The 21013-nt window shown below is 66.9% G+C and overlaps 1 protein-coding gene across 1 annotated transcript in view; it reads left to right on the forward strand.

The window, feature by feature from the left end:
* The first annotated feature begins 1350 nt into the window (after positions 1-1350).
* The window catches only part of POLRMT (RNA polymerase mitochondrial), a 29435-nt gene continuing 9772 nt past the window's right edge, over positions 1351-21013 (forward strand). Inside the window, exons 1-11 of the mRNA XM_075902593.2 lie at positions 1351-1505; positions 2547-2618; positions 3779-4548; positions 8583-8713; positions 13262-13448; positions 14120-14269; positions 16081-16242; positions 16488-16658; positions 17868-18101; positions 19312-20097; positions 20594-20716. Coding sequence (XP_075758708.2) covers positions 1457-1505; positions 2547-2618; positions 3779-4548; positions 8583-8713; positions 13262-13448; positions 14120-14269; positions 16081-16242; positions 16488-16658; positions 17868-18101; positions 19312-20097; positions 20594-20716 — 2835 coding nt within the window. The 5' untranslated portion in view covers positions 1351-1456. The remainder of the gene's footprint in view (positions 1506-2546; positions 2619-3778; positions 4549-8582; positions 8714-13261; positions 13449-14119; positions 14270-16080; positions 16243-16487; positions 16659-17867; positions 18102-19311; positions 20098-20593; positions 20717-21013) is intronic.

Genomic DNA, 21013 nt, shown 5'->3' on the forward strand with positions numbered 1-21013 from the left:
CAGCTGATCTGGTTGGGAGGGTGGAAGTCAGAGCAGGTACGTTCAAAGTTCTGTTTCTATGCGCTGGGGGCAGGACGTTGCATTTCCGCTTCTGATCACTGCAGGGGGTGCAATTCCGAAGACATCTCTGGCGGACACCTACGTGGCCTCGATGGGGGGCTTCCAGGCCGGGCTGCTGGGCTGAAGGACGTGCCCCATGTAAAGGGGAGGCTGACACAAGCCCAAAGCCTTTGTAGCGGGGACTAGCTCCAAGTCATGAGTTAACCAAAAGAACCAGGCTGCAAACCCTGTTGCAGTGGAGTGTGTTGCCAGCAGGCGGAGTAACGGGCTCAGAGGTTTCAAACACTGGTTGTGGCGAAGCTAAAATGTCCTAGGAGCGGAGATGATGATTGGCGAAGATGCTGGCCAGTGGTGGTCTGCATAACAGCTACAGCTGTGAACTCTGTCTCCTGCTCCTTTCCCAGGGGTCTCCGGCTACCAGCCAGGTCACTGAGTGCCCTGGCTCACCCAGCCTTCAGGCAAAGGCTTTTATTCTGACTGTAGGCCGGGGGGCTGAGAGGGCTGGATTGTAAGACGGTGGCTCAGGGTGTAAACGTTAGACCTCTGTATGCCCCGAGGCCCACTGCAGAGCCACCACTGGGATCAGTAGGAGATTTGCACAAAGGTCGAGGCAGCCTGTGGCCGGTCTTCTGAATGCAGTGCTGGGCTGATGGGTCCTGCCAGCTCCTGTCCCAAACTCTCCAGGGGGCCACGATGAGCCCAGCATGAGCTAGAATGGAGCCCCACAGCCTGCTCCCCCGTAGCGAAGGCCACGGAGGAAGTGACAGCTGGCTACCTACGGACCTGCATACTTTCCCCTTCTTGGTCATGGCCGGGTAGCAGCTTCTGTGCACGGCTCTGGTGGCAACGGGGCCCTAACACCAACTGGATCTCTGGGGGGGGGGCAGAATTCAGGGCAGCGGCTGTGTGCAAGGGGCCTGGAGAATGGCTGTGCTCCCTGGAGCTGCAAGCTGGCCTGGAACCCAGCTGGGCGGCCTTGCTGGGCATGCGGCCCAGGGGAAGCGGGGGCTGCCGGGGAGGGTTTCCCGGGCCCAGCCTGCCCAGGGACATGCTCCCCGGGCTGGCACTGGAGCCGCCTGGGGCCAGCTTGCAGGGGAGGTGGAAGGAGTCCAGGCAGCAGCCAGGGCAGGAGGTGGAGCGAAAGGGGGCGGGGCAGGGAGGAGGCTTCACGGCAGCGCCCAGCTCGGCCCGCCAGAGGGAGCCAAAGGGCGCCCGGCAGCCCGCGCTGTATCCTGGAAACCGTAGTCTGCGGCGCGGTGCACGCCGGGAGGTGTAGTTCGCCACCGCGCAGGTGCCCGAGCCAGGGCGGGAAACTACAGCTCCCGGCGGGCGCTGCGGCCGGCGCCTGCGCAGTGGCGGGGGGCGGGCGCGATGGCGGCCTAGCGTGGCCGCAGCGATGTGGCGGGTGCTGGGGCTCCGCGCGGCGCTGCTGGGCCGGGGCACAGGTAGGGGGGGCTACGGGGGGGGGGGGCACTGAGCCCCCGTAGCCCCCCCAGGGTCCCGGAGCGGGGGGGGGTCTGAGCCCCCGTAGCCCCCCCAGGGTCCCGGAGCGGGGGGGGGTCTGAGCCCCCGTAGCCCCCCCAGGGTCCCCGAGCGGGGGGGGGGTCTGAGCCCCCGTAGCCCCCCCAGGGTCCCGGAGCGGGGGGGGGGTCTGAGCCCCCGTAGCCCCCCCAGGGTCCCGGAGCGGGGGGGGGGGCTGAGCCCCCGTAGCCCCCCCAGGGTCCCGGAGCGGGGGGGGGGCTGAGCCCCCGTAGCCCCCCCAGGGTCCCGGAGCGGGGGGGGGCTGAGCCCCCGTAGCCCCCCAGGGTCCCGGAGCGGGGGGGGACTGAGCCCCCGTAGCCCCCCCAGGGTCCCGGAGCGGGGGGGGACTGAGCCCCCGTAGCCCCCCCAGGGTCCCGGAGCGGGGGGGGGCTGAGCCCCCGTAGCCCCCCCAGGGTCCCGGAGCGGGGGGGGACTGAGCCCCCGTAGCCCCCCCCCAGGGTCCCCGAGCGGGGGGGGACTGAGCCCCCGTAGCCCCCCCCCCGGGTCCCGGAGCGGGGGGGGACTGAGCCCCCGTAGCCCCCCCCCAGGGTCCCGGAGCGGGGGGGGGACTGAGCCCCCGTAGCCCCCCCCGGGTCCCGGAGCGGGGGGGGGACTGAGCCCCCGTAGCCCCCCCCGGGTCCCGGAGCGGGGGGGGACTGAGCCCCCGTAGTCCCTCCCCGCGTCCCGGAGCGGGGGGGGGAACTGAGCCCCCGTAGCCCCCCCCCCGGGGTCCCCGAGCGGGGGGGGTAGAGCTCTCTGCTTCCCCCAGGAGATGCGTGACCGGGGGTGCTGGTAGCTCCCACGTACAGAAGCCGGGGGGGGGGCAGGTGCTCCCAGGGGGAGGGTGTCACCAAGCCCCCCCCGCAAGGGGAGCTCTGCCGTGCGGCGTGGGGCACGAGCTGCCCCCCGGGCTGGTTCTCTTCTCAGCTGCTCTGGCTCACCCTCATTGTCCCTTTTTGCCGCAGGGAGATGGACGGCAACGAGAAATTCCTCCGCCAGCGCGAAGGAGGCAGCCGAGAAGGCTGAGCTGCTGGAGGGTAAGTTGGAAACCGGGAGAGCTGAAGGCATCAGCAGAGGCCCTCTCCCTCCTGGAGCAGGCCGGGTTTGCTGCTCGCTGAGGTTTGTGCGCAGACCCTTGGCCTGGGGGCAGATGCCCCGGTGGCACTGGGAAGGATCCTTTCGCTGCCCCCACCTCCTGGCCTGTCTGGGCTGAGGTGTGCTGCACAACAGGGGTTTTCACCCTTTCCCTGCCCTGACCCCACTTACAGCGCAGCCCAGGGTAGGGACCCCTAAGGAGAGGGGTGGTTGCGAGCGATGCCCTAGTGCAGTGGTTCTCAGATGCTTGGGAAGGAAACCCTTTTGAGCTTTCTTTGTCCCCCACCATTACTCACATGCAGCCTGCACCCCAGCGTCGCAACCCCAATTCCAGCCTGGTGGGAGGGGGCGGTTGGAGAGGAAACCCCTCTCCTCCTCCCCAGCAGCTGCGGGGCTGGGCCTGGCTCCCTGTTCCAGGCATTGTGACCAGGCAGAGGGGTTGCAGTGCCACTCGGGTTGGACTCAGCCCTGAAGAGTGAGTGCAAGGCGGGTTCGCTGTCCAGCCCTCCGGACCTTCATGGTGGGACAGAAATGTTCGTTGCCTGGGCAGGGCCCAGCGATGGGTTAATCTGGCTCTGACTCTGGCAGCCTTCCTGCCACCCCCTGGTAGGGTAGGACCAGGGGCGGCCCGTGAGCCTACGCGAACTAGGCAGGCGCTAGGGTGCCGCTGGCCCGGGTGCCCAATGATGACGTCGCGGCCATTGACGGCCATGCAGGCAGGGGCGTTGATCTGCTGCAGCTGGCCTCGGGCCGCTCCTGGGTAGGACCCACTTTTGGGAAACACTGCCCTAGGGGGTTGAGATCTGCCTCTGCCACGCGGGGTGCCCAGTGGGAGCTGGGACCACACTGGCCTCGCTGAGGTGGGGTGTCCGAGCAGTGTCCCACGGCTCTGCTGGAAGGCTCTGTAGAAATGCAGTTTCAAGGCCAGCATATTCCCTGTGACGTCAGCTAACGCATCCTCTAGGCTGGGCTTCTGCTGAGCCCCAGGCCTGTGTGAGCTGGGCGAGCGGGGCATGCGGAGATGCACAGGTGGGGGAGGGACCTGGGTGGGGACTGTCTGCAGTGACCAGGCATCACAGTTCCCTGTTCGCTCCCCTGGCAGTGCTGGAGGCTCGTGTCAAGCAGCTCCAGGCCGATAATGTCTCAGAGGTGACAGTTGACCGTGTGGCCGTTGCCCCGCTGCAGAAGAGCCCAGCACCAAAGGCAGCTGTGCCAAGCCCCGCGGGGAAGGCACCAGCTCCGACAGGCAAGGATGGGGGTGTCTCCTCCTGCGGGGCCCCTTCCCAGCCCAGCCGCTGGGTCGAAAAGCTGAAAAAGGAGAAATGGATCAAACATAAGAGACAGTTGAGGCTGGAGCAGAAATTCTCCGCGGCTGCCTTGCCCGCTGGTGCCGAACGAACTAGTACGCCGGCCACGAAGCCACGTAAGGCTGCTGTGGCCACAGAGAGTCCAGGCCGGGCCAAAGCCATTTCCCCAAAGGGAGGCACAAATCCAAAGGTATCAGGCAAATCCAAGACCTTCCATGAAAGCCGCAGGGCCACTGTGGCTCCTTCCCAGGACTCCCCCAAGCGGGGCTCTCCTGCCAGCCCCTGTGCTCCGCGGGGGCATGAACAGAGCAGACTGGAGGAATGGCCGGAGATGGGGGAGCTAGAGGGGCCGATGGTGCAGTGGGACCTGAGGCTGAAAGACAAGGAGGATAACAAGTACGGGAGCATCCAGCTCATCATCATGTCCTACCTGGAGTGCTGCCTCTTCCTGGGCCAGCCCGAGCGGGCCCAGCAGTGCCTGATGTTCTACCACCGCTCCCATGCCAGGAGGAAGCTGCTGGGTATCGAGATGTACAACATCCTCATGCATGGCTGGGCTAAAAAGGTACCTGTTCCCAGTGGCTGGGTGCTTGGCCTCCAGGAGCTGCCCCGTTCAGTCAGCTGGCTGTGGGCTAACGGCGCGCGCCGTCGAGTTTCCTGCCGGTAGCTCCGGAGTGCAGGGTTCGCTCCAGCCCAGCCCGGGCACGATTGCTTCTCTTCAGCGCGCTCCCCGAGTCAAGCCCAGGAGTCTGTTTTGAATGGAGGGGCGGGGGGAGGAAGGGAGGGTTGGTTCTCAGGGTGGAGTTTTTGGAGCCATTTCATTGTTTCAAGAAGATTTACCCAGTGTTGCTTGGGTCCTTCAGGGCAGGGTGTTGGGGATGTGGGGACTCAGGGCTGGGAGGGTGAGGGGTACAGGGGGTGGGATGTGTGGGGGGGACTCAGGTCAGGGTGTTGGGGATGTGGGGACTCAGGGCTGGGAGGGTGAGGGGTACGGGGTAGGATGTGTGTGGGGGACTCAGGTCAGGGTGTTGGGAATGTGGGGGACTCGGGCTGGGAGGGTGAGGAGTACAGGGGGTGGGATGTGTGGGGGGGACTCAGGTCAGGGTGTTGGGGATGTGGGGACTCAGGGCTGAGAGGGTGAGGGGTACGGGGTAGGATGTGTGTGGGGGACTCAGGTCAGGGTGTTGGGGATGTGGGGGACTCGGGCTGGGAGGGTGAGGAGTACAGGGGGTGGGATGTGTGGGGGGGACTCAGGTCAGGGTGTTGGGGATGTGGGGGACTCGGGCTGGGAGGGTGAGGAGTACAGGGGGTGGGATGTGTGGGGGGGACTCAGGTCAGGGTGTTGGGGATGTGGGGACTCAGGGCTGAGAGGGTGAGGGGTACAGGGGGTGGGATGTGTGGGGGGGACTCAGGTCAGGGTGTTGGGGATGTGGGGGACTCGGGCTGGGAGGGTGAGGAGTACAGGGGGTGGGATGTGTGGGGGGGACTCAGGTCAGGGTGTTGGGGATGTGGGGACTCAGGGCTGAGAGGGTGAGGGGTACAGGGGGTGGGATGTGTGGGGGTGACTCAGGTCAGGGTGTTGGGGATGTGGGGGACTCGGGCTGGGAGGGTGAGGAGTACAGGGGGTGGGATGTGTGGGGGGGACTCAGGTCAGGGTGTTGGGGATGTGGGGACTCAGGGCTGGGAGGGTGAGGGGTACAGGGGGTGGGATGTGTGGGGGGGACTCAGGTCAGGGTGTTGGGGATGTGGGGGACTCGGGCTGGGAGGGTGAGGGGTACAGGGGGTGGGATGTGTGGGGGGGACTCAGGTCAGGGTGTTGGGGATGTGGGGACTCAGGGCTGGGAGGGTGAGGGGTACAGGGGGTGGGATGTGTGGGGGGGACTCAGGTCAGGGTGTTGGGGATGTGGGGGACTCGGGCTGGGAGGGTGAGGAGTACAGGGGGTGGGATGTGTGGGGGGGACTCAGGTCAGGGTGTTGGGAATGTGGGGACTCGGGGCTGGGAGGGTGAGGGGTACAGGGGGAGGGATGTGTGGGGGGGACTCAGGTCAGGGTGTTGGATGTGGGGGACTCGGGCTGGGAGGGTGAGGGGTACAGGGGGTGGGATGTGTGTGGGGGACTCAGGTCAGGGTGTTGGATGTGGGGGACTCGGGCTGGGAGGGTGAGGGGTACAGGGGGTGGGATGTGTGGGGGGGACTCAGGTCAGGGTGTTGGATGTCGGGGACTCGGGGCTGGGAGGGTGAGGGGTACAGGGGGTGGGATGTGTGGGGGGGACTCAGGTCAGGGTGTTGGGGATCTGGGGACTCAGGGCTGGGAGTGTGAGGGGTACAGGGGGTGGGATGTGTGGGGGGGACTCAGGTCAGGGTGTTGGATGTCGGGGACTTGGGGCTGGGAGGGTGAGGGGTACAGGGGGTGGGATGTGTGGGGGGGACTCAGGTCAGGGTGTTGGGGATGTCGGGGACTCGGGGCTGGGAGTGTGAGGGGTACAGGGGTGGGATGTGTGGGGGGGACTCAGGTCAGGGTGTTGGGGATGTGGGGGACTCAGGGCTGGGAGTGTGAGGGGTACAGGGGGTGGGATGTGTGGGGGGGACTCAGGTCAGGGTGTTGGGGATGTGGGGGACTCAGGGCTGGGAGGGTGGGGAGTACAGGGGTGGGATGTGTGGGGGGGACTCAGGTCAGGGTGTTGGGGATGTGGGGGACTCAGGGCTGGGAGGGTGGGGAGTACAGGGGTGGGATGTGTGGGGGTGACTCAGGTCAGGGTGTTGGATGTGGGGGACTCGGGCTGGGAGGGTGAGGGGTACAGGGGGTGGGATGTGTGTGGGGGACTCAGGTCAGGGTGTTGGATGTCGGGGACTCGGGGCTGGGAGGGTGAGGGGTACAGGGGGTGGGATGTGTGGGGGGGACTCAGGTCAGGGTGTTGGATGTCGGGGACTCGGGGCTGGGAGGGTGAGGGGTACAGGGGGTGGGATGTGTGGGGGGGACTCAGGTCAGGGTGTTGGGGATCTGGGGACTCAGGGCTGGGAGTGTGAGGGGTACAGGGGGTGGGATGTGTGGGGGGGACTCAGGTCAGGGTGTTGGATGTCGGGGACTCGGGGCTGGGAGGGTGAGGGGTACAGGGGGTGGGATGTGTGGGGGGGACTCAGGTCAGGGTGTTGGGGATGTCGGGGACTCGGGGCTGGGAGTGTGAGGGGTACAGGGGTGGGATGTGTGGGGGGGACTCAGGTCAGGGTGTTGGGGATGTGGGGGACTCAGGGCTGGGAGTGTGAGGGGTACAGGGGGTGGGATGTGTGGGGGGGACTCAGGTCAGGGTGTTGGGGATGTGGGGGACTCAGGGCTGGGAGGGTGGGGAGTACAGGGGTGGGATGTGTGGGGGGGACTCAGGTCAGGGTGTTGGGGATGTGGGGGACTCAGGGCTGGGAGGGTGGGGAGTACAGGGGTGGGATGTGTGGGGGTGACTCAGGTCAGGGTGTTGGATGTGGGGGACTCGGGCTGGGAGGGTGAGGGGTACAGGGGGTGGGATGTGTGGGGGGGACTCAGGTCAGGGTGTTGGATGTCGGGGACTCAGGGCTGGGAGGGTGGGGAGTACAGGGGGTGGGATGTGTGTGGGGGACTCAGGTCAGGGTGTTGAATGTGGGGGACTCGGGCTGGGAGGGTGAGGGGTACAGGGGGTGGGATGTGTGTGGGGGACTCAGGTCAGGGTGTTGAATGTGGGGGACTCGGGCTGGGAGGATGAGGGGTACAGGGGGTGGGATGTGTGGGGGGGACTCAGGTCAGGGTGTTGGATGTCGGGGACTCGGGGCTGGGAGGGTGAGGGGTACAGGGGGTGGGATGTGTGGGGGGGACTCAGGTCAGGGTGTTGGATGTGGGGGACTCGGGGCGAGGGTGTAAGAGGTACAGGGGTGGGAAGTGGGGTGGGCTCCATGGTTAGGATGGTAACTGAAATGTTAAGTAAACACAAAGCAGCACATCAAATGTTTCACTAAACGAAACAAGCCCTTCCTGCAGGACATGGCAGGTGGAGATATTGTTACCTGCCTGTTTCCGTATACAGGGAAGCAGCCGTTCGCTCAGCATTTCTGCTGGAGGCTCACAGATTTAGCACGTGTATTTCCTATTTCAATACTTTCAGAGATGATGCTGGATTCAGGGCCTAGTGGTGTTTGCGTTACAATCAGATTTACTTTTAACCAGCTTTATCTTTCCAAAGAGAGTGTATTAGAAATATCAGCTTTTGAAACAATCAATTTAAATGGGAGAAAATATTTTCCTCGTCTCCCTCCCCCCAGGAGCAAGTAGCTGGAGCTGGAGTTCCGCGCTAGAGCGGCTCACTCGCCGTGGGGCACTCGTGCCTCCTGCAGACCCAGCCGCTCTGGGTCTCTGCTCTCCCTGGACCCGGGCTCCGGTGCTCGTCCAGTCTTGCACCACGGGCCCAGAGTAGGGCTAGTGGCTTCTGGGTTCCTGTTCTCACGCCCGCTGGGAAGGTGCTTGGGGCCCACCGCGCTCGGCTCACGCACGGAGCCATTCGGTGGGGCCGTTCAGTGGCTGGATTCAGAACAGAAGGGAAATGGGGCTTGACCTGGTCCCTTTTCCTCCTCCTCTCAGGGCTCCCTGAACCAGATCGGCCGCCTCTTCTTCATGCTGGAGGAAGCCGGCCTAAAGCCCAATCTCAGCTGCTACGCCGCCGCGCTGGAGTGCCTGGGCCGCGCCCACGCCCCTGCCACGGTCGTCAAAAGGTAACTGCCCCGCGGGCTGCGTAAGGAGCGACGCTGCCGCTTCCCTGGGAGCGGGACCTACGGGCTCTGGGCCTGTTTCCCATTGCCCCCGTGGGCTGGGCCACGCCCTCTGACCTGCCACGGGGCGTGCAGCTCCAGGCCTCTCAGCGGGACCTACCTGGCCTGGAGACACGGCGTGGGCTCTGGGCCTGTTTCCCATTGCCCCCGTGGGCTGGGCCACGCCCTCTGACCTGCCACGGGGCGCGTGCAGCTCCAGGCCTCTCAGCGGGACCTACCTGGCCTGGAGACGCGGCGTGGGCTCTGGGCCTGTTTCCCATTGCCCCCGTGGGCTGGGCCACGCCCTCTGACCTGCCACGGGGCGTGCAGCTCCAGGCCTCTCAACGGGACCAGGCTCGCGCCTCTTGAGCCTCCAGATCGGCCGAGGGGTGTTAAATATCAGTTAATGGAGCAGTCGATTAACCTCACGCCTGCTTATCGGTTACTCCACTGTCCTGTCCAGAGCCATAGGCTTGCTGCCCTCCCCCCGGGCCTTTCTCTAGCTACCGGCTCTTGGTGGGAGGGCAGGGAGACCCTGCCATCTCCCCCAGGCGCTGCTCCAGCATCTCGTGGGATCTGTGGGCGGGTGCCGGATGCTGTTGCCCCAGGGTGTCAGCCCGAGGGATGCCGGGCCTGGCTTCAGGGGGATTCCTGATTGAAAACTCGTGTGTGGGAGGCACTGGAGAGGACTCGAGGCAGCCCAGAAGTCCTGTTCTTGTTTGTTAAAAGGGTCTGAATGCAGGTGAATTCTGTGGCCTGGTGCCTGTCCCCAGCCGCGAAGCGGGTTGTTGAGTTTCCTTGCAGTTCTCTTTGCTGCTTCCTTGGGACTCAGGGACTTGGCTGCGTGTTCGTGGCCAGCTCGCATCTCCAGGCGCGTCTCGTTAACTTGTCTCCCAGGGACCTGGTCAGAACTAAGCTGTGTTGATTTGTTGCCGGCACAAATGTGTGAAAACATTCGCACTTCTCTCTGCCTCTGAGCATGTCCCTCTGTAAGGATTCAGACTGGACTGTGCTGCTCCAGCCCGGCTGGGAGGGTGATGCTTACTGAGTAACCGATTAACCCTTTACAGCCCTAATTGCCCGTTCTGACACTGCGCTACCAAGTGGCCTTGGGCAAGTCATTTGTCCTTTGTGCCTCCCAACACCTTTTGTGTCTTGTCTATGTAGATTGTAAGTGCTTTGGGGTAGGGACTGTCGCTGACTCCGGGTCTGTATGACGCCTAGTGCGATAAAAGCCCCAAACAAGATAAAGGCCCTGGGTGCTACTGTAGTGGGTAATAATTGGACGTGTCCAGCGCATGTGAATTCTCCTGGCGTGGGCCACTCACTGGAGTTGGGGTGTTTATTAGCCAGCTGTGGAGAAAAGAGGTCACAGCGACTTGCACCGATGTAAAATCTTCCATCCTGGAGGCTCCTGAAGTGCTTCCAGTCTCTCTGCCCAGCACCACTGAAATGCAGCTGCTTCTGGGGAGGAGCACGGCAGCCAGATGCATAGCATGCTGCACTGGCAGGAGTTTTGGCCAAGGTTCCTGAGTAAAACACCCTGGGATCTTTCATGCTCTCAGCGGACAAGGCAGGGCCTTGTTTTTCCAGGCCCTCGACTTCCCTCGCAGTCAGAGTAGAGGCTGGGATGCGGAACGCCCTGCGGTTCCCCCAGCAACACTGTTCATCTGCTGTGAGCGTGCCTGGGCTCGCTTGTTCCTGCAGGGGCAGCCGCCTGCCAGTCTCCTGGCCTGTCCTTGGCTGTGCAAAGCGTGGGTGGCCCGCAGGCAGGGCTGAGCATGCAGCTAGGTCTGCGCTCTGCCTTGCTGGTGCCCCAGAGACCTGGGCAGCTGGGGGCTGGGCCTTGCGCAGGATCGCAGCTTCTGCCAGCAGCGGAGCTGACTTTCCCCTGGGACTCTGCGTACGGCAGAGATTCTGGTGCCAGGGCGCTAGGCGGCCGCAGTGGAGAGGGACCCGACCCAAACTGCTGGGTTTCCCTCCTGAGGCCTGCTCAGCAGCAGCTGGTGGGCTGGGCTGGGCTGAGGTATGCCCCAGCCCCCTCCCTTTGTGTCCAGACAGCTGCATGCGGAGCCATGGTCCTGCCTGCTCTGTGAGGCGCTTCTATCCAGTGTGCTAGTCGGCTGCTGCACTGCACCCCAGAGCAGGCTGCCTTTCCGCACCCTCCGCCGGAGCTCGCCCCTCCCCTCCTGAGGGGCCTGGTGGGGGGCGAGGCCTGCGCTGCTGCAAGTAGCTTCCCTTTGTCAGTCTCATGTCTCCATGGCAGCCCAAGCTCGGGTTCGGAAGAGGCTGGAATTCCCGGCCCCGGGTCCCTGCCAGGCGCCCGTCTGCAGCGTGGCTGGGAGCGTGCGCGGGGGAGCGCTGATGCAAGGCTCTGACTGGAGCGGGCTTGGCTGCTTGCCCCAGAGGAGGAGGATCCCCCAAGGAAGGAAGGGCTGTGGGGGTCGGGTCTCCGCCCTTGCTCCGTTAATGCTGCTGTCCAGCCTCTGCTCATCCAGTCTGGCGGGCAGAGGCCTGTGTTGGGAGGTGAGGAGGCCTAGAGATGTCGCGGCTTCGGTTCTCTTCTCCCACGCGTGCAGGGCTGCGGTAACCCCCGGCCCAGGCTGCCACCTGGGGGTGCCAGGGCACTAGGAGATGGGCAGCCCGTTGAGTCAGAAGGGGGCCGGGACTTGAGACAGAGGGCCTGCTGGCGTGATCTCCGTGGTCAGAACAGGGTGGTGGCTCCAGTGCCCCGGCCAATTTCCAGCACGGGCCTGGGAGCTCTGCCCGGTTTCAGATCCACTCTTCTCGGCCTCTCGTGCCAGGTGGTGGGGAACCCCGCCAGGCCTCGCCACAGCAGCTGGACTCCGTGGTTGGGTGGGGCTGAATGCCGGGCCCATCGGGTCCCGAAGTGCCGAGCGGCTGCTGGCCGGTGCCGGGCGAATGGCTGCACGGTGCTTGGGAAGAGCAGCGGAGCCGGGCATCCGGCAGGCCTGAGGCTCTGCTGGCTCCGCTCCCATGGACGGGACAGGACGGCTAAGCCAGGCTCCCTGGCAGGGCTGGCACGGCGCACGGAGGGTAATCGAGGGAACACGAGACAGGGGACTTCATAGCACCTCAGTCCCGTGCCTCTTGCATTCCTGCTGCTGGCTCCCTGCCGGCCCTCGTGAAGCAGGTAGGCACAGAGGCCTCGGCACCCCCCAAGAGACGGGGTCTCCCTGGCCGGTGCTACTGCTGGCGCTGGGGTTGCTGGTTAGAACCCTGCTGGGTGGCCGAGGGGTCGCTCTGTTGCTGGCAGCTCCCCTCCCTCCGGCCTGCGTCGGTGGCTACAGGGGCCTGAGTGTAAGTGGGCGGGTTCCAGGCCGTGTGACTCGGCTGCTCTGGCGGAGCTGGGGAGCTGTGCCCTGCCAGCTCACTGAGCCCCCGAGGTTCGTCTCCGCTCTGGCTCGCGTGTGCTCAGGCTGCAGGGCGACCAGTCGGGTGCAGACACCCAGCGAGGGGGAGTCCCAGCCGCCAGTGAGAGCCCCAGAGTCCAGCCCGCTGGGCCGGTTGCCCAGGGCTCGGAGTCTGGCTGCTGCGGGGCTTGGGGGCAGCGTAGACGAGGGATGTTAAATATCGCTTCGTTGAATAGTCGATTAGCCTCGTTAATTCTTATCGGTTACTCGACTAGTCCATAGTCCCCGGGGGTGGGGCTGGAAGCCAGGGAGCCCCCTGCCTCTCCATGCTGCTGCCTCTATCCGAGCCAGGCAGGAGCTGGTCCGCGAGGGGGGCCAGCTGCCTGTGCGCCCGGCTCCTAATGCCCTTGAAACGCAGAGGTGCAGCGGGGGTGGGTCCCGGACCCAGCGCGAGCCAGGATGAGCCGGGCTGCTGGCCAGCCAGCTAATCAATGTGCTGGCAAGGAGGGGAAAACGCGTGGAGTCTGCAGCGTTAACCTGAGAGCTTTTGCTTATCAGCGAATCGGTTCATCTGTTGCACCCCTAGTGTAGACGTGCCCAGAGTGCAGGCCTGTGCGTGAGGTCCAGCGTGTGTGCAAGTCCACGTGTCTCCCTCGGCCGCGCTCCGATTCCTGCCTCCCCGCGCTCTGGCCGTGGCTAATCCACCTGCCCCCGGCCCCGTCTGCTCTGGGACCCGTCTCGCGTGCTGCAGGCCTCTGGGCAGAGCCCCCTCCCTTACCTGCTGGCGAGAGGCATGGGGCCGTGACCCCAGTGCCTGGCCCTGGCCCCATCTCTCCCAGGCCAGTCTCCCGTGGGTGCTAGAATCACTGTCCTGCAGTAGAAACGGGCTCCTTTTGCAGGCCCCCTGTGGACACTGCTGGGGGGCCGACCTGCCGGGCTGAGGCCCTGCCTCTGCCCTAAGGAGCCCCCAGCTGGGGGCACTGCCTCATGGGTTTTTGTGGAGTGGGGCATTTGGAAGGGGAGGAGGGGTGCCCGGGCTAGAGCCAGCTGCACGCGGTGGCCCGAGAGACCGGCAAGAGCCACCAGGAATTCCTGGGTAGATCCTCCCTCCCCCGCTGAGCCGTTCCTGTCTCCCCAGATGTGTGCAGCAGCTGCAAGAGGGCGGCTTTCACCTGGACGAGCTCTTCCAAGGCGTCCTGTACAAGGAGGACGAGCGGGAGATGGTGCTGAAGGCTCTGAGGATAATCAGGCCCAGTTTCCAGCCACCGGCCCCGCCCCCTGCGGAGAGCTGCACCTCCCCTTTGCTCCGGGATTTCTACTCCAAGGTAAAGGGGCCTGCGGATCCGACAGGGCAAATGGCGTTTCCCTGCCGTGACGCAGGCTGCTTGGGCACCGAGCCCCTGTTAAAGGGGAGATTTCCACAGACCACAAGCCCCTGGGCCAAACCAGCAGTGTGAATAGCACTGGCCTGCCAGGGTCCCTGAGAGGCAGGGCCAGCTTCATAGACGGGGAGAAGGGAGCCGAGAGGCTAAGTGACTTCACCAAGGCCGCAGAGCAAGGCTGAGAACTCTCAGGTTCCAGGTGCTCATGTTCAGTCCCATGGGGTCATGCGGAGGCCGGATTCAGTCCCTCCTGGCGGTTTGGCTTCCAAGGCGCTGAGATCGGGAGACGTGGGAAACGGAGCTGGATGCCTTGGGCAGGGTGAAATCCAGGGCCCAGACCTGCTGGGAGGAGGGCCCAGGCCTGGCTTGCAGGGTCTGCCTCGTGGCTGGCAAAGGCGTGGAAGCAGTGTGGTGTGACCGACGCCTGCAGCCTCTGGGCGGCCATCGACTGGCGCGGTGTGTCCGGCCAGCGTGTGGCTAGTGCGGCCAGCCCCTTCGCAGCCCCTCCCCCGGGGCGTGGGGTTGGGGCTCCCGGCGGGCAGGCGCGCTAGTGACGCCCCTCACCCGGCCGCCCCGTGCTTGATTTGGCTCTCACCGCCCCCGCCTCCCTGCAGGAAAAGCCAGTCTCCTACCCCAAGCTGGACTTCTCGCTGCGCGAGCTCCGGGAACGCTTCCAGCAGCAGCTGGAGATGGAGGTTTCCAACACCGTAACCATCCCCTCCGTGGAGGCAGTGAAGCCGGTGACGGAGGAAGCCCTCAAAGCGGTACAGCCCGGTGCGGGCTTGGTCCTTAGAGCCAGCTGTGAGAGCAGTACAGCCCGGCGTGGGGGGGGGGGGGGTTAGGGCGGGCTTGGTCCTTAGAGCCAGCTGTGAGAGCAGTACAGCCCGGCGTGGGGGGGGGGGGGGTTAGGGTGGGCGTGGTCCTTAGAGCCAGCTGTGAGAGCAGTACAGCCCGGCGTGGGGGGGGGGGGGTTAGGGTGGGCATGGTCCTTAGAGCCAGCTGTCAGAGCAGTACAGCCCGGCGTGGGGGGGGGGGGGGTTAGGGCGGGCTTGGTCCTTAGAGCCAGCTGTGAGAGCAGTACAGCCCGGCGTGGGGGGGGGGGGGGTTAGGGTGGGCGTGGTCCTTAGAGCCAGCTGTGAGAGCAGTACAGCCCGGCGTGGGGGGGGGGGTTAGGGTGGGCATGGTCCTTAGAGCCAGCTGTCAGAGCAGTACAGCCCGGCGTGGGGGGGGGGGGTTAGGGTGGGCGTGGTCCTTAGAGCCAGCTGTCAGAGCAGTACAGCCCAGCGTGGGGGGGGGGGGGGGGTAGGGTGGGCGTGGTCCTTAGAGCCAGCTGTCAGAGCAGTACAGCCTGGCGGGGGGGGGGTTAGGGTGGGCGTGGTCCTTAGAGCCAGCTGTCAGAGCAGTACAGCCCGGTGGGGGGGGGGGTAGGGGGGCGTGGTCCTTAGAGCCAGCTGTGAGAGCAGTACAGCCCGGTGGGGGGGGAGGTAGGGGGGGCGTGGTCCTTAGAGCCAGCTGTGAGAGCAGTACAGCCCGGCGTGGGGGGGGGGGGTTAGGGGGGGCGTGGTCCTTAGAGCCAGCTGTGAGAGCAGTACAGCCCGGTGGGGGGGGCGTGGTCCTTAGAGCCAGGGTGGTAAGCGGAGGAGATCTGCTTCTGGGGCCAGGGTGACGAGCGCCTGGGGGCTGGCCGCGCCGGGGCCAGGGTGACCCGACCTGGGGGCTGGCCGCGCCGGGGCCAGGGTGACGGGCGCCTGGGGGCTGGCCGCGCCGGGGCCAGGGTGACCCGACCTGGGGGCTGGCCGCGCCGGGGCCAGGGTGACGGGCGCCTGGGGGCTGGCCATGCCGGGGCCAGGGTGACCCGACCTGGGGGCTGGCCGCGCCGGGGCCAGGGTGACCCGACCTGGGGGCTGGCCGCGCCGGGGCCAGGGTGACCCGACCTGGGGGCTGGCCGCGCCGGGGCCAGGGTGACAGGCGCCTGGGGGCTGGCCGCGCCGGGGCCAGGGTGACGGGCGCCTGGGGGCTGGCCGCGCCGGGGCCAGGGTGACCCGACCTGGGGGCTGGCCGCGCCGGGGCCAGGGTGACCCGACCTGGGGGCTGGCCGCGCCGGGGCCAGGGTGACCCGACCTGGGGGCTGGCTGCGCCGTCGCGCGGGGGCTCAGGCTGGACAGTCAGCGCGGTCCCGGCAGCTGGCGCTGGCTGTCAGTGCTGCTGGAGCCTTAAGCCCAAGCGTGCCGGGAGCTACGGCACCTCCCTATAGCCAGCGGGGGCGTCCCCCCCCCCGAGTTTGCCAAGCCCCACCCAGGGAGCGGGGGCTGTGGCTCAGCGCTGGGGATTCACTGGTCGCTGGGGGCAGAGCAGAAGCCGCTCTGTGCGCTGCGTAAACAGCACAGTGCAGGGATGGGCGGCAGGGGCTGTCCGGGGCCCGGCCGTGCCCCCACGGGTGGATTCGGGGCAGCAGGCGGTTGCATCGGAGGGCGAGAAGATGGAAGGAAGCTGCCAGAGGCGGGGGGGCAGCGCGGGGCCCGGGGCTAGCTCCCTGCGCTGGCCCAGCCGCCGACCGCGTGTTTCCCGTGTGCAGCGGGAGCTGCTGGCCGCGCTGCGCTCCGAGTGGCGTGGGTCCCTGCTCCGGACTCTGCGGGAGTCTAAGGCCCACATGGCGCAGAGGAAGTCCCAGCAGATGAGCCTCTATCCCTACCTGTGCTTGCTGGAGGACACGGAGTACGTGGACATCATGCTGCAGGTAGGACGCTCCCCCGCCCCGGGGTGCCAGGCAGGGAGGGCAGCGCCCCCGTGGCTGGTGACTTGGTGAACCTGGGCCAGGAGCCTGCGCTGGGTCTTCGATCTGGGGCAGGTTTGTTCCCAGTGCGAGTCCCCGCGGCCCCGCGTTGGCCCCAGTCCCGGGTGGATCTCGCCTGTCGCGCTCTCCCTTCAGCCCTGAGTGATTTGCCTTCTCCCCTGGGACCCTCGCTGCCTCCCCCTTTCCAGAGCCTCTCCAGCCTGCCTCCCCAAGGAGAATCCCTGCTGGCGTTAGCCAGGGAGCTGGGCGCCAAGATCTACAGCAAGTTCGCCATCCGGAAGAAGCTGCGCAGCCGCCTGGTGGAGAGGCTCCAGAGGGTCTATGAGGACTACGCCCAGCTGCTGGCGAGGGACGTCCAGGTGGGCCTGTCCTAGCTCCTTGCTGGCTCCCCGGGCGGGCGGGTGGGACTAAGGATGTTAACTAGCGGCTCATTGGCTCGTCGAGTAGTTGCTGGAATTCCCATCGACCAGTCGAAAGGCTCGTTGCATTCCTCCCCTGAAACGTCCAGGCCCCGCTGGGCCGCGCGCACGTGTCGCAGGAGGAACGCGGAGCTGAGCGCAGCCCAGGGCCGGCGCGACGTCCCACTGACTCCGGGCTGCCCGCGGGGACTTCCTGCAGGCTCCGGGCTGCCCTGCGCATTCCTCAGAACCCGGGCTCGGCTGCGGCGCTGCTGCCTCGGAGTCCCCCTCCTCCCTCCCCTTTGCTGCCTCTGTCTGATAGAGGAGCCGGGGGGGGGAGAATCGACTCGTCGACTGGCTGTCGGAAAAGCGTTTGCTTATCGACTGGTCCTTAGCGTCCCCAGACTCTGCAGGCAACCTGCCCCGGTGCATAGGAGGAGCAGCTCTTGCAGGGCAGCACGTAGCTTCCTGGGGGGCGAAGGGCTGGCTCCGCGTCCCTGGGCACAGGCCTCCCAGTGCAGCGCCCGCTCCCTGGCCGAGGAGTTGGGGTCTGCTGGTCCCTGCTCCCCCCTGCTCCGAGGCTTTGGGGTTTGCGGCTGGGCAGGACTCCAGGCAGCTGTGGGCTGGAGGCCTCTGGGTCTGGGAGCAGATGGCCGCTGCAAATGCCCAGGGCTTGTCCCGGGAGCTGCGAGAGCCACTCGCCCTCCTGGCGTGATGAGCAGGCTCCTCCCTCTGGGTGATGGGGCAGCTCCGCCCTGGAGTGAGCTGTGCTGGCCGGGCCGCACGGGCCCCATGCTGGCTTGCTGTGGCTCAGGAGCGTCCCTGGGTCCTCGCTCTGGCTCTGCTGTGGACACGGGCCTCCGCAGGTCAGGGTGGAGCTGGTGGCAGAAGCTGCTTGCAGGAATCCAGCCCCAGTCCTGCCTGCCCGGAGCCTTCCTGCTCTCTGCTCCTCAGCAATCCCCCCTGCTGACGTTTACCGGCAGCGGCCCTACGGCGCGATGCTACACGCCTCTCCCCCCGCCCCACGCCGCCTCGGCTGCCTCCCCAGAAGGCCCCCAGCCCGGGGGCTGTTGGTGCAGCACGGAGCTGTCTGACCCAGATTCCACACCGCTTGGTCGCCCCAAGTAAGCTCTGTGGAAACACTGGGCCGTTTTCCTCCTGCCTCCGCAGCTGGACAGCCACCTGCCGCGGGAGTACTGGGAGCGGCTGGAGGCCAGCTCGGGGTCCTCCCTGCTCAGCAGGGACTGTACCTGGCCTCACGTCCTGGTGGTGCAGCTGGGGGCTCACATGGTGGAGCTCCTCGTGCAGGTGATCAAGGTGCAGAGCAACATCCTGAACCCCAGCGTGGAGCCGAAGCTCATCCCCGTCCTGTACCACGTCTACTCCTTCCGGAGCAGCCGGCAGGTGGGTCAGCGGGAGAACGGCCGCGTGGGTCCGCTAGCCCCGGGCCCCATCCAGGGCCGTCCCTAAAGGGGCACAGGACCTGGGGCTAACCCGCAGGAAAGGCCCCGCCCCTGCCTCACCCCCTACCTGACCCTTTGCTAAAGCCCCCTCCTGCCCCGAGCATCGAGAGCTGGGGATTACTAAGGGCCTGGTGCAGGGCGGCCCCGGGGTCAGCCCTTCCTCTGCCCTCGCCATGGCCAGGGAGCCAGAGAGGCCCTGCATCCGCCTCCGCTCTGCCCCCTCCTTTCGGAGCAGAGCCCAGCGGGGCAGCCGCCGGCCTGGCGCGAGCTGGGACTGAGCCGGCTCCCAGGCTCTCTCCGCCGGCCTGGCGCGAGCTGGGACTGAGCCGGCTCCCAGGCTCTCTCCGCCGGCCTGGCGCGAGCTGGGACTGAGCCGGCTCCCAGGCTCTCTTCGGAGCAGAGCCCAGCGGGGCAGCCGCCGGCCTGGCGCGAGCTGGGACTGAGCCGGCTCCCAGGCTCTCTTCGGAGCAGAGCCCAGCGGGGCAGCCGCCGGCCTGGCGCGAGCTGGGACTGAGCCGGCTCCCAGGCTCTCTTCGGAGCAGAGCCCAGCGGGGCAGCCGCCGGCCTGGCGCGAGCTGGGACTGAGCCGGCTCCCAGGCTCTCTTCGGAGCAGAGCCCAGCGGGGCAGCCGCCGGCCTGGCGCGAGCTGGGACTGAGCCGGCTCCCAGGCTCTCTTCGGAGCAGAGCCCAGCGGGGCAGCCGCCGGCCTGGCGCGAGCTTTCAGTTCAGAGCTTATTGGTTAACCGTGTAACTGAGAAGAACGTCAGCTCCACGCTCCCTAACATCCCTAGCAGGGGCGGGGGTGGGGTCTGGACAGGATGGGGAGGGGATGGAGACACAGGCGCCTACCTGGTGCAGCACCTGGGGGTCGCCGGTGGCTCTGTGTGCTACGGGGAGCAGTCCCCCTACCCCCCACTGCTCCCACTGGCTGTGATTCCCCTTGCCAAGCCCCTTGAAAAGCTTCCTGCTTTTCCTCCCCGCCCCCGGTTCAGTTCTGGCCCACCCCCCAGCCGCCCCGGAAAGGACAGGGGGTCCCTGACTTCCCCGGAGGGTCAGACACCCAGGCCTGCTCCCGGTGCGGGGCCCCCTCTTGGGGCGCTCTGCAGCCTCCTGTGTCGCTGGCTCACCCCCTCCCTCCTTTCTGCCCCCAGATCGGGTTCATCAAGCCCCACCCCATCCTCACCCAGATCCTGGCCCACGCGGCCGAGACCACCTTGACCTTCGACTCCTTCGTCATGCCCATGCTGTGCCCCCCGGTGCCCTGGACCTCGCCGCACTTCGGCGCCTACCTCCTCGTCCCCACCAAGCTGATGCGCTGCGTGGAGGGGGCCGTCCAGCACCAGCTCCTGCTGGACAAGTGCCCCCCCGGCAGCCTGTGCTCCGTGCTGGACTCCCTGAACCAGCTGGGCAACTGCCCCTGGAAGATCAACCAGCCCGTGCTGGATCTCATCATCTCCGTCTTCAACGCCAAGGGCAGCGAGAAGCTGGCCGTGCCGCCGCCCCTCTCGGAGGCCCCCAAGCCGTCCCTGGGCCCCGCCACGGGCCCCGGCCCGCCCTCCAGCCGCGCCCTGAAGCGGGAGCTGGCCCAGTGCAGGAAGAAGACGGTGGAAATGTACAGCCTGCGCATGGACGCGCTCTACAAGCTCTCCATCGCCAACCACGTGCGGGATCAGGTGTTCTGGTTCCCCCACAACATGGACTTCCGGGGCAGGACCTACCCCTGCCCGCCCTACTTCAACCACCTGGGCAGCGACGTCACCCGGGCCATCCTGCTCTTCGCCGAGGGAAAGCCCCTGGGGCCACGCGGGCTGGACTGGCTCAAGATCCACCTGGTCAACCTGACGGGGCTGAAGAAGAAGAGCTCGCTGCAGGAGCGGCTGGCCTACGCCAACGAGGTCCTGGAGGAGATCCTGGACTCGGCCGACCACCCGCTGACGGTACGTGGGGGAGCCAGAGCGAGCCCGGAGCCCGGGGCCTCTCGAGGCTTCTCCCAGCTCCGGCCGGTCTGCAGGCAGAGGGGCCCTGGCCCCGTGTCGGCCCCGTGATGCCTGCCGGGCTCTGCTGTTCCCGGGGGAGCGTGCTTGGCTGGGGGGCCCGGCTGGCAGTCGTGGTGGTGAGCCTGGCATCGCTGCCCCCGCAGGGCGCCCCCTGACAGGCAGCCTCTGGCACCCGGGAGAGGGGGTCTGGCCTGGACCCAAGGGGGCAGCGAATTGGGCAGCCCCCTGGGTGGCTTTGATTGGCCAGTGCCAGCCGGGGTCCCGGCTGAGGTTGGGTTAGCCCAGTGGCGGCCCAGGATCTGCCCTGCCCCCGTCGCTCGCTTCTCCCACCTCGTGCAGTGTCACCGGGACGCGTGGGCGGAGCCGCTGGCCTGAGGCCACGGGCCGGACGTGGCTCCGGGCCCTTGCTCTGGTTCTCAGGTCTCTGCCTCCCCAGGGCAGGAAGTGGTGGATGGACACGGACGAGCCCTGGCAGGCCTTGGCTTGCTGCATGGAGATAGCCCAGGCCTCGCGATCGCCGGACCCCGCAGCCTACATCTCGCACTTCCCCATCCACCAGGTGGGTGCCCGAGGCACTGGATCCCCCCCCCCCCGGGCGAGGCGCTGGATTCCCCCCCCCCCCCCCCCGGGCGAGGCGCTGGATCCTCCCCTCCCCCCGGGCGAGGCGCTGGATTCCCCCCCCCCCCCGGGCGAGGCGCTGGATCCTCCCCTCCCCCGGGCGAGGCGCTGGATTCCCCCCCCCCCCCCGGGCGAGGCGCTGGATTCCCCCCCCCCCCCCGGGCGAGGCGCTGGATCCTCCCCTCCCCCGGGCGAGGCGCTGGATCCTCCCCTCCCCCCGGGCGAGGCGCTGGATCCT

Source organism: Pelodiscus sinensis, chromosome 32 (assembly GCF_052426305.1).
Source record: "Pelodiscus sinensis isolate ZL-2025 chromosome 32, ASM5242630v1, whole genome shotgun sequence".
Lineage (NCBI taxonomy): Eukaryota > Metazoa > Chordata > Testudines > Trionychidae > Pelodiscus > Pelodiscus sinensis.